At 45.8% G+C, this 12,626-nt stretch overlaps 1 protein-coding gene across 1 annotated transcript; it reads right to left on the bottom strand.

Moving 5' to 3' along the window:
* Positions 1-2,306: 2,306 nt before the first annotated feature.
* Positions 2,307-3,245, bottom strand: LOC116830966 (olfactory receptor 52P1-like). The gene has a single exon (XM_032790668.1). It carries the CDS (start codon positions 3,243-3,245, stop codon positions 2,307-2,309), a length of 939 nt encoding a protein of 312 aa, XP_032646559.1.
* Between the last annotated feature and the right edge of the window lie 9,381 nt (positions 3,246-12,626).

Genomic DNA, 12,626 nt, shown 5'->3' with positions numbered 1-12,626 from the left:
CCCAAAGTTATGGAGACAGATATGAGTCAAGGAAGCCAGCAGAGTATCAGAAACCTGGAAAAATCTCTGCCTGGATGGGCTCAGGCATTTGGTGACAAGCCAAGATGGTTCAAAAGTTTTGGACTTTTTTTTAAGCAGAATTTTTTTATTGTTTCCTTAAACAATCAAACACAGCAAACAGCAAATATTTGGCCACATACTTCTGAAACCCCAAACTATATTCAGGTTTCCCACCTCTGATGTGCCCCGAAGACGCATGACATAGGCCTCCTGCCGCCGAATTACCACCGAAGACGTGGCTGCACTTCGGCAGCGGGTCCCCCTTCAGCGGTAATTCAGCGGTGGGGGCTCCCCGCCACGGGTCTTCGGGGCACTTTGGCGGTGTGTCGCAGAACATAAGGACCCCCCCCCCGCCACTGCCAAATTACCGCTGAGGCAAGGAGCTCCCTGCTGCCGACGACCCCAGACCCCAGAATCCTCTGCACGGCCCTGCTCCCCATAGGCACAGCTGCTCTATGCCAACCCAGCTCCCAGCTCTGCTCTGCTCCAGCTGCAGCTCCCCGGATCTGCCTCAGCACCGCTGCTCTGCCTCCAACCCAGCCCTGGATCCCCTGGATCCATGTTTCTAGCTGCTGCTTTGCTGCCTCTAGTGCAGCTTTCCCAGATTTCTACTGCATTAATAGACCAAAATGACTTAAAAACTAGCCTAAAAGTAACCCCAGCTATTTCCTGAAATGAAGGTGTTTGTTTGTTTGTTTGTTTTTTTAATTAAGACATTGGCCTATCAATCATTAGACATCTTGCACGGATGACATTTTTTAAAAAAAAATCTACAATCACCAGCAGGAGTTGGTCCACATTAACCACGAAGCTGTGAGATGATAGTGAAATTCAAAATCAAAACCCTAATATCGGTATTTGTTTCCCAGTTGAGGGTTGGAAGCTAATAGTAAATATCCATATTTTGAGTTGAATTTGTTTGTTCATGTTAGTCTCTAAAGGGCAACATTTCATCCTAATTGTCTTTGTTGGGAGTAGAATACAACTGCTGCTGGTCCTACATATCAGCAGTGACCAGTGCAATCATTCTTTTTGTTGGTGCAAACAGTTCACGACAGATTTTGTTGTTGTTACATACACTCCTTAACAAGAATAATTTCTAAAAGTTCCTCTAGTATCTTCTTATGCAATTTTGTTTCTATCAAGCTAATCTGAGAAAACAATCATTCAACTGCAGTGCTGCTAAAAGTTATCGACAGTAATGAAAGAGCAAACAAGCCAAGTTCACTGAAGTCTTCATCCTCAGCAGAATCCAGGTGTTCAAGAACTTCAACCCCAAACTGCTCAACTTGGTTTTCCTGAGCATTAGGCCAGTCAAATAAAGGCAAAAATCTACACTGCTGCTTCAACTGTCCAAAGTCTCCACAAACCAATGGTAAAAATGAGATAACAGACAATCTAGGTCAAGCTGAGCACAGTAGAAGGACCCTAGTAATTCAAGCAATTCAATCATCTTGACAAATTTGTGGCAATCTCTGTTTCATCTGTTTCAAAAACTCCAACATGAAATCTCGACACCTTTTTTGACATCTTCTACGATGTGAACAATTAGTGTCTGTTTTGAAAACTCCAGCTGGAAAGCGATTTTGCAATCTAGTGAGTAATTTGACTCAACAGTTATGGTCATACTTTAATGCAGAAGTCTCGTTCTCAAAAATACATGGTTTCACAACTCTCATCAACAAGCTCTAGGAGAATGTTCTCAATTCCTGCAGCAGCTTTCCTGTATTATCACTTTCCAACTAAAACATTTGGTTTACCCTCCAGGCTTCCTGAATTACTGGACATAGCAAAATTGGATACATTTTACTCCTGGATCACTGCACATATGAAAAAGAAGTCCAGCATTGTAGTTTTTCTCCTTGTCTTTGGCTTTCTGAAAGGGGAGCTTGAGTTTCTCAAACTGATCAAGAACCCTGTTTACAAAGGGCTAATGCAAAGCCCCTTGCTTCAAAAGGCTGCAGAATCTTCTGGTAGTCTGGAACTCATGGAAAGGCCAAGTGACAGGGTGTGTGGGGATGGGTGATGCTGAAAGAGGTCAGGTGATGATCAGAGAGAGGGAACTCAGCTATGGAGAGAGCAGTGCTTGGTGATAAGATGATAAGACTTTGGTGTGAGGAAGTTCTGAGACTGTGAATTTGTACAACGTTGCGCTCAGCCAAACTGGGACAGAGTACTCTTGATTAATGAGGAAATATCCTTTCCCCTCCTTGTTAATGAGGATTAAAGTCAGTGGCCCCAAGAGATCACCTTCTGCAGGTGTATTTGAAAATTTTGTCACGAAGCTCTTGGATTTTGACCCCATAAATAATTGAGTTGAGTATTGGCGGGAGGAGGAAGAAGAGGTTGGCTAAGATGATATGAACATGGAGACTGACATGTTGGCCAAACTGATGTGTCAGAGCAGAGAAAAAGAAGAGAGTAAAAGATGTCAGCATCACACAGAGGTGGGCTGTGCAGGTGTTCAGGGCTTTCCCATAGGCTTTCTTGGAGGAGATTCTGAGGACGGCCCTGATGATCAGACTGTAGGACAGGACAAGCAGTGCCAGATCTAACACAGAGACTACAGCTGCCACCACCAAGCCATACGTCCTGTTGACAGTGGTGTCCCCACATGCCATCTTCACCACAGCTATATGCTCACAGTACGTGTGGGGGATAATGTGGTTGGCACAGAATGGCCGCGCACTCAGAAGCAGAGGCAGGGGCAGCATGAGGACAACAGCTCTTATCAAACCCACAAGCCCTAGCTTTGCTATTCGTGCATTGGTGAGGACAGTGGCGTATCTCAGAGGGTTACATATGGCAACATAGCGATCAAAGGCCATTGCCACGAGGACGGCTGACTGCATGGCAGAAAACATGTGAATGAAGAACATCTGGGTGAAGCAGCCACCCACAGTAATGCCTTTCAAATTGAACCAAAATACACATAGCGCCATTGGCATGACAGAGGTAGACGAGCCAATGTTTGTGAGTGACAGTATGCAGAGCAGCAGGTACATCGGTTTGTGCAGGGTCTGCTCCTTCCCTACAACAAACAGAATCATGAAATTTCCCAACAGCCCGATTATGTACAGCATAAAGAAAGGGATGGAAATCCAAATGTGAGCAGCTTCTAGGCCAGGGATGCCCATTAGGATGAATGTTGATGGGTCAGAGTGAGTGAGGTTGAAATCTGTCATGAGGTGGTTAACATGTTGATCAGGTTCAGAAATGCTCAAGGTGCCTGTGAAGGGGAAGAAGCACAGTGATGGGGGTTACACACTTCATAGCAAATAATACGGTAAATATTTTGTAGCTATTAACAATTTAGAAAGGGGTTGAGCAGTGAGGTGGCAACATTTGCAGATGTCACCGAATTATTTAAGTGATAATCAAGTCCAGAGAAGTTCTCAGAGGGAGCTAGCCAAGCCAGGTGAATGGTAGAAGACAGAGATAACACATACTTGATCTACTCTCTAACACAAGAGCAAGAGGACATTCACTAAAACTGAAATATAGCAAATTCAAAGTGGATAAAAAAAGGGTGCTTACTTCACTTGATGCCTAATTAAACTGAGGAACTCATTGCCACAAAAGGTAGCTGAGACCATGAGCTAAGCAAGAATCAGGAAGAGTTTGGACATTTTCATGGATTGTGAGTCTATCCAGTTACAAAAGTACAGCTAAATAAATATTTTGGAAAGTCTATTTGCCTACGTGTTTCAGGGCACAAGCCAATCTTGTACTGCAGCACCCGGGGCTGTCACTATTGGAGAGAGGACTCTGGACCATACGTCTGATCCACGATGCAGTTCCTATGTTGTAAAGGAGCCAAGTTTCCCTGATGGAAAAGACATTCTCATGCAGGTCTATGACTTTGTACTCAAGAGAATGCACACTGGGAGCACAAATGTTGTGGTATTTTGGGCTGCAGGACGGCACCCCAGTTACTTTCCTTGTTTCTTTTGGTGAGACACTTTCTTGCGGGCACCCAGCGTTGTCTGAAACATAAGTGACAGGTGCTACCTGACAGGTGTAAGGAGAGATGTGTCAGAAGCACACATGCTAACCCATCTCTTGACTGAATATTGATGAAGTTTACAGATGACACGAAAATGGGAGATCGCAAATAATGAAGATGACAGGTCACTGTTTCAGAGCAATCTGGACTGATTGGCAAACTGGGTCGAAGCAAACAATATGTACTCTAATATAGCCATTTAAATATCTACACCTGGAAACAAAAAATGTAGGCAATGCTCACACGATGGGGTTGGGGGGTATCGTGAGAAGCACACTGACTGTGAACTAAATTAGGAGCCTAAAGGAGTAATTAGCTAAACATGAGCTCCCAATGTGACCTCGTGGCCAAGAGCCTGAGATGATAACCAGGGAAATCTGAAGGAGACGTAGAGATGTTATTTTACCGGTATGTTCGGCACTGGTGTGACTGCAGCTGGAATCGTCTGTCCAGTTCTGATGTCTATGATTAAAGATGGAATCACAGGATTAGAAAACTTGCCGTACACTCAAATATCTCAATCTGTGTAGTTTATCAAAGATGGTTAAGGGGTCACTTGATAACAGTCTGTAAGTACATACACAAGGAACCAGTATTTAATAATAGGCTTTTCAGGTTAGCATAGAGAGGTATAACAGGATCCAATGACTAGAGATTGAAGTTATAGAAATACTGTCTGGAAATAAGGTATACATTTTGAAATGGTAAGAATAATTAAGCATTGGAATAATTTACCAATCGTGTTGGCAGATTCTTCGTCATTGAGAATTTTTAAATCAAGGTTGGATGTTTCTCTGAAAGATCTGGTCCAGGAATTATTTTGGGGAAATTCTGAGACCTGTGTTATACAAGCCCGTGTTATACAGACTAGATGATCACTATGATCCCATCTTGCCTAAGAAAGTATTGGTCCAGTCCAGAGTCAGATGGAGGCATTTTCCCTGCAAGTTCGTGCCTGAGCTTACTGAAGGTATTTTTTCAATTCATGATGGTGTTGAATTTAGACATATGTGGAGAAATTCTCATTTGACTGTGACACCTTGGAAATGTTATTCTAGGCATGTATTTCAAAACTCTGATGGGTCCCATCAGGCACTGCAGGGATGAACGTTTTAGGCGAAAAAAATAAATGAATGACTTTACCAAAAAATCTCTGTGCTGGGGAATGGTCAACCCTCGTCATTGACTAACAGAGCTGATATCTAATGGTCCCAGAGCATTCTGGGTTTAACATCCATGTCCCAGTGGCCCACTGTTTCAGGCATGTGCCAGAGTTCCCCGCTCTCATTATGTAGTGTGCATACTTCTCAGATTATGAGTTGTTTCTGTATAGCAGTCATTGAAGCATCACACAGTGTGTATGGGTGTAGCAAGAGAAGCTGGATAGGTACCTGTTTAGAAATTTGCCACTCCTGTGTGAAATTTCTCACAATTGAGACACAGTCGAGGACCCCAGAGCTGGACCATCCTGCCCTGGTCCAAGCTCTGACCAGTATGAATTAGTTACCCTCTTCGTTCCTCCCTGAAGATGGGGAGGAAAATGTACACTTGCAGTAAGCAAGCTGAGATTCTCCCCCCAACCTCCCACCCCCAGACACTTCACTTCAAGGCTTACCGGGTTTAGGTTAAAACATAAAAACAAATTTATTCACTATAACAAATAGATTTAAAGTGATTATAAGGATTAGCATCCAGATCAAAGCAGATGAACTAGCAAATAAACAAAAACACAAACTAAGCTTAGTACACTAGTTCGATTGACTATGATTTAGTAGTTTTTCATCATAATTGATGATACAAGCAGTATGGAAGAATCTCAAGGCACAAGCTGCATTTGCTGTACAGCTTGGGTTTCTCAGGTTTCTATACAGAGGCTAGAAATACTTTTGGTCTGGGTGCAGCACTTCTTCCAGTTCACTCTTTTTTCCTCAGTTGTTCCCAGAAGTCCTCTTACATGGGGAGTGAAGAACCACTGTTTTCCTTTATGGATCATTGCTCTGACTAGGCCCTCCCCAAACAGCTTTCTTGGCCAAAAGTCCAAAAGTGGAACCCCCACAGACCCCAAGATCATATCATAATATCACTATGAAGAATCTGGGGTGCAGTGTCACTCAAAGACCAGTGGTTCTTTCCACAGGCGAAATGCCTGAAGTTACATAACAACAGTTGGATTGAAAACTGAGTAAAGGTTGTGACATCCACACTGCAGTTCTGTGGCCTGCCAGGGCAGGTCCCCACCCTGCACAACTTCCATCCCTGCCACACAGTGATACCCTTCACTCAGGTGCCAGACGCCACAGCGATAGCTCACAGAAATACCTCCTCAGATGAGGTTAAACTCAGTGTCTGCCTGCAGCAGGGAAAAGGGGGAGATCGGCCTGAACTGCCTTTTTGGGGGTGAAAGGAACCCCAGCAGCAGCTCAGGCTGTGCATTAGGCATTAGTCAGGACCATATTTCGCTCAGTTTCAGCTCCGAACCACTGTGATCTGGATACAACATTCCCCTTCCCCCCACCCCAACATACATACATTGTGTGTTCCTGGACCTCCTCCACTCAGATTTCCAACCCCAAGCGGTTTCCTCTATGCCAGAAACATGCTTTAATTTTTACTGCCTTTTAGTGCTTCTCAACCACTCCAGAACCTGAGATACCTGGGGACAGAAAGAGCAGACTTGCCTCCCGCCTAGAAAAAATCATTATCCTAAGAGTTCTGAATAACTAAGCCTGTGAGTTTAAGATTTCACCAGCTCTCCTGTCAGTTCATTTTGGTTCAAATAAGCTCACGTGTCCGTACAGGTCATAGGACAACTCCATTTGAAGACACTGGAGGCTCATGGCCAGTGTAAATCAGGCTATTTATTTCAGTCCCTACATGTGGATTTAAGGTGAACTCCAGGCTGATTTCAGAGCCTTGCCATTGATTTCAATGGGACCAGACTCACCCGACGTTTTTAACTTTCAGCTACAAGCTGCAAAAATCACAGGTTCGGGTCCTGCTACAGAGAACGTGTTACTGTTAGGATGCTGAAAGAGTCTGAAGTAAACCCACAGTTGATTTGTTGTTCCGAGGGTATGAAAGATGGGGATTCCAAAACATGTGGGCCCTGATTTTCCTCTCAAGGAGGCCAGTTTCGATCCAGAGTGACCCACTGAAGGCAGAATGTGCGAGTAGAATCTGGCCAGGATGTGACTCATCCTTGTTGTGAACCCTCTGGTAACACACATACCCACTGCAGAGGTTTTGGATGCACTTCCTAATAGGACAGTGAAGTCGCCGAATTGGAAAAATTGAGGGACTCAGAGGGAAAACCACATCGCGGCAAAAAGGAAGCTATTGAGAAGGATAGAGAGACACAGTAAGAGACAAAGAACTGATCTTAAAAACAAATATTTGGCTAAACTATTTCCAGTACATTTGTAGTTTCAATTTTACCAGGAAATCCCTTTGTGTTCTGACAATACTAAACAGCTCAAGTCACCGTGCTGCGGAATTTCTCCCCAGATGGTGCTTGAATTTCACCCTGTAATCTGTCTTGAGCCCTTGCCACTAACTACAGTGCACAACAAGTCAACTCACCAAAATCCTGCTCAGCAGAGAGACGAAATCTCCTCATGGCGACAGAAAGGCAGAGCTCTAAGAGTCAAGGCATGAATCTTACATGTCTGACACTCTCCACGCTGGGCAGTGACCTTTATGAATCCCCGGTACAGTCCCTGCAGACTCTCAGATTGGCCAGGACTCCCAGACAATTCCCTTGGCTCTGTAAACAGTGGGATGAGCAGAAAATAGACCCTGGAGAACTCCAGCTTGAGAGCCTCCCCCAGGAGTGGAGAAATGATTTGCTGATACCAGGGGTTCAGATTGTCAGGGCAAACTGAGTCTTGCACCCCGTTGTTCGGCCTAGCAATTGACAATGTCTTTTCTTTTCTGTGTGTAAAGTGCTGCCAGCTGCTCTACGTCTGAGGATACTGGCATAAGATATGGGACCAAAACCATTTTCAGTTGATCGTAGCAGTGTATCGCTGCGTCCTGCAAAGTCAAAGAGTCAATTCCACTCTGTGACGGCCAAATTAAATGACCATTAATTTATGTAAGTGGTGAAAAAGATTTTCTTCTCACAGGATTCTGGCATCAAAAATATTTGCCAGTATCTCTTTGTGAGGTTGAAAATGGCTATATATCCAGAAGCACAAAATGTTCTAAAATTCCATCTCCTCTCGGCATCAGGTAATCCTCACATTTCAATATAGTGTTGATCTTTAAGAAACTGATGCAGAAAAGGGGTTATGCTATCCAATGTGAGAACTAGTACCATGGGACTTCCCCATGCACTGTGGTGTTTTACGTTGTTATGAGAACACAAAGGTGAAGGAATCAAACTGCTACATCTGGATCTTTTGGACTGGATACAGTCCATTCCCCATGTTTGTGTCACAGGTGCCTGGAGGCCTCATTTTGGATCCTGAAAGTATGAGTGTGATGGGTTATCAGCCCTGGGGTTGAATCTGGATGCCATGGAAACTGCTGCCACCCTTTAACCACCCAGCTGCGCTGCCCCTTTTTCATACTGCTTTGCTAGTGATTTAGCCTCTCCAGACCCTGTTATCACCCAACACAACAGCAGCTATAATAATGACAACTAGAGATACACCTGTCTCATAGAGCTGGAAGGCACCCTGAAAGGTCACGGAGTCCATGCCTCTTGTCTTCAAAGCAGGACCAAATACTGATTTTATACCAAATTTCTAGGAGGGCCATTTCAAGGACTGAACTCACAATATTAAGAGTATTAGGCTAATGCACAATCCACTGAGCTATCCCTCCACATGCTCAAGTTAAGTTATCTGAGGGTTTGCTTAAACCACCAAATTTCAAACAGTAGACTGGCTGTTAGAGGGTTTTCCTTTCACTCTCTCCCTTTCTCTGAATGAATCTACCAAGATAAACACAAATCACAGTGACTGTGGATGTGCGTGGCTATAATAATCAAGTGTGTGACACTTGATGGACGGTTGTGCACATGCGCAGCTTAAAGGGAACGTTGACCCCATCCTGGTGGTCATGGTCTCAATTAGCAGTCCTTGGTGATACAGTTTGTGTCTGTGTCTTTGATTGCAAAACACAGTGTGTGGATTGCTCTCTGATACAAATCCCTGAAGTACCTGCTGTGAAGATTGTTACTAGCAACATTTCCAGGACTTGTCACACATCAGTCTGTTTTGGCCTCCCATCTTTGGGGGCTTTTTGTAGCAAGGTGGGCAGTGTCAATATGGAAACCTCTGCATCCAGAAACTTCTCATGAGGATGATTTGGGCAATTTGAAATCTCAGAGGGGTGGGTAGAGCCCTTCAGGAGCTAACTGCCCAGGGCTGGGAATCTACTGCATGGGACAAAACAGGGGCAAAGAGGCATGGGCTTGTGTTTGAAAGGTTTAAGCTCAGGAGCAGGATAGGGACACTCCTGGATCATGCCGGCTGCACCAGCCATCAATAAGTCGGACGGCTGTGTCTCCCCTGATTTATTTCTTAACACCACCTCGCACAGAGTAAAAGTTATCAAGAGCTTTGGATTGAAAGAATCCGGGTAACACCACAGTCGCAGGGAAACTCCTTGTGGAGTGTTGTCCTCCCGGATGCATTGATGGCTGTTTGGTCAGTGCCAGGAGTAGTCTGATGAGGACTTGTGACTTAGTGGTGTTACCCTGATGGTAAGGGGAGGGGGGGTTTCAGCACAGAGAGGCTTTGGTTAAGAGACTAGGAGACCCTTTCCATAGAACACGTCATTCACTGATTGATACGGAAACATATAGACACAATAGTAAAAACATGCTCTGTATGATTAATCATAATGCCAGCTCTGTTCTTGCTAGCGAGGGCCCTCCAGATCACAAGACTAGGGGTCCCTTGCTAGCTGTCATTCAGTGTCTGAATAACAAAACAACTCCACCCTCTGTCTTCCCCTCTATGCTCTGAGGCAAACAACCTCCTGGGTATTTACAAACTTCAAAAGAACACCATCTTTAAGCAAACTTTTCTCATTTTCCCATCAATAAAAAATGGTGGCCACCTACTAATTATAACCATTGTCTATTAACTGTGTGCACGGCAGGGCTGCACTGTCTCACTAGCTATGAGCTCTGCCCATGGTCCAAGGGCACAGTTACCTTACTCTACAATGGGGTCACGGATGTGGGAGAAGGGCAAGCACTGTTGAGCTCTCCAGTCCTGGTACCCATTGTCCAGAAGGTCTCAGACTGACACCAGCTGGACCAACCTCTGCTGAGGGGCCTTCTGCCAGCAGGGTAAGGAGATGGGGGTGGGGCAGTAAGCTGGCTATCAACTCTAGATTTAAATTTGTAGTTGTTACTACCTTCTGAAGCTATATAAAAGAATATCAAACTCCATGTGGGATAGTCTAGTGATGTTTGCGTGTCCCTTTTGAGCATTTAGTATTTTGCCCTTCCTGCACAGAAATGGTTATTGAGAGACTTCTGCCAGAGATAAATGGGTGGGGGTGACTGTGGGCCGAGCTCCTCCTGGTACTGTTCCTATTTTGAAATTGTAGGACAACTTTACTTATACAACAATGATTTACCTGCAACTCAGCCTAACAAGGGCCTGGGATTGCAATCAATTATTTCATGCAGCACAAAGTCTGGGCCAAAAAAAAAAAAATCTAATCTTTATGTCAGCCCAACCTAGTGGAGATCATGAAGAAGTAGAGAACCAACTGATCCTTCTGTGCACAGTGACTCCCAGCCCAGCAACCCCCTCTAGTACAAAACCCTGAATGCTTTAATAATGTGGGGGGGGGGGGCGGACCTACCTTAGTCATTGCTTTCCCAGGGCAGTCAGCATGTCCCATCTGATCCCTACCACCTTTGCCCATCTCTTTAGGGGGGTGGTGAGCTTACCAGACTGTGTGCTCTCCTTCAGTATCTCTACTGATGTCTTATTTTAAGTGGGGTGACAAGACAAGTGGGTCCCAGTTTGGTGATGTATATGGTCATGGAGGAAGTGCTGGCACATAGACTGTGCCATGGGTGATATACCACCATGCCACAGATGTGTGGTGCTCACACGAGCCATCCGTGTGTTAACTCCACCATGGTCTATGATGGCCACCACCTCATGGACTCAGCAGTAGGATTCCAAGTGCCCTGAGCTTAGCTCACACTGGAGACTGAAGCAAATGGGGTGCTGAGGTGATTTCTTTTGGGACACGTGGTGACCAAGAAACCCTGCCATGGGACTCTGTCCCTGAGGGCACTATGGGACTGAATATGATGTAAAAGGGATGGTGTCTGGCACCAAGGGAGGTGAGGGGTGTGAAGACCAGGACCATGTGTGGCCACAGGGGATGGCATCTCGCCAAAATGGTCCCCATCATGGTGGGGCTGCATTCCCACCACAGCCTGGGGGCCTGCTCAGCTGAGGTAGCCACTGTGGTGGGGGAACTTGTGGTGAGGAATTGGCTTATCTCAGTATTCTGGGCCAGTGAAAACAGCTCACTCCAGCTCCTCTACAGACATGGAAAGCCATGACTCAGGCTGCCCGTATCTGCCTGATTTAAGGCAGCTGCGTAGCCATATTTTCCAGGTCAGAGACCAAAGTTTGCAGCAGGTGCTGGTGCTCAAATACCCAGCCAATTGGTGTCCCACAGATCCATGAGGCACCAGATAGAGGTGAGAGACAGCTCTGGGCCAGGGACTGCAGCAGGGTGTCCTGAGGGGTTGTCTAGGTAGCCAACCAGGGAGTTTCTCAGTGTCACTGAGGTGGGGAAGTTGTCCCCTCAGAACTGACCTGCCCTTGTTTAGATGGGCCTTTGATAATCCAATAAGATCTTTTGTGTCTTCTCAGCGGCACATCCCCAATTCCTGAGTAGGAAGCACATGTGGTCATAATGCAGGGGCTGCTGCCCAGGGCTGGATGTGACCCAGCCACTGAGGCCAGATGATTCAGCAGACTCCAGTCCCAGGGGCTACGTAGTGTCAGGCCATGGCCACATCGATGTGGGTGCTGGATACAGAGGGGACGGGATGTCATTGATCATCACCGCCTCTGGGCCTTTTCTCCTCATCCTAGCTGGAATGCTGCTTCCGTATCTGAATAGTCCTTGTCATGCCTGATACTTGCTGCAGCTGCTCCACCGTTCTGGGCTGTGGGGTTTTCAGCCCTCCTGACATCCATATAGTCCTTTCCCACCTTCCGCAGCGGCAGCTAAGTCAGGATTGATCCCTCTATCACAGATCTCCCCCCTCGAATGATATACACTTGGTTTGTCTACCCTTCAATGCCTTCACCCCAGCTCTTGCCATCTCTGTTTCTCTGGCACTTTTCCTATGCAGCCCTTCCTCTGCCTTCCCTCCATTGATCAACCCCTCCCCAAGATGTGTTATGCTTGCACAGACTGGGTCCCTGCCCAGCTGCTTTCCCAATTTCTGAGCAGAGAGCTGGGCCTAGCCTCTGTAGACAGCTACTGGGGCAGCTCACTCAGCTTTTCAGTGTCTCTTCTTCACTACTGACTACTATAGCCCTAGGATACAGCTGGCACCAGA

Source organism: Chelonoidis abingdonii, unplaced genomic scaffold (assembly GCF_003597395.2).
Source record: "Chelonoidis abingdonii isolate Lonesome George unplaced genomic scaffold, CheloAbing_2.0 scaffold0538, whole genome shotgun sequence".
NCBI classification, from domain to species: domain Eukaryota; kingdom Metazoa; phylum Chordata; order Testudines; family Testudinidae; genus Chelonoidis; species Chelonoidis abingdonii.
Note: the sequence above shows the minus strand (reverse complement) of the source record. Positions and strands in the feature narration are given on the sequence as shown.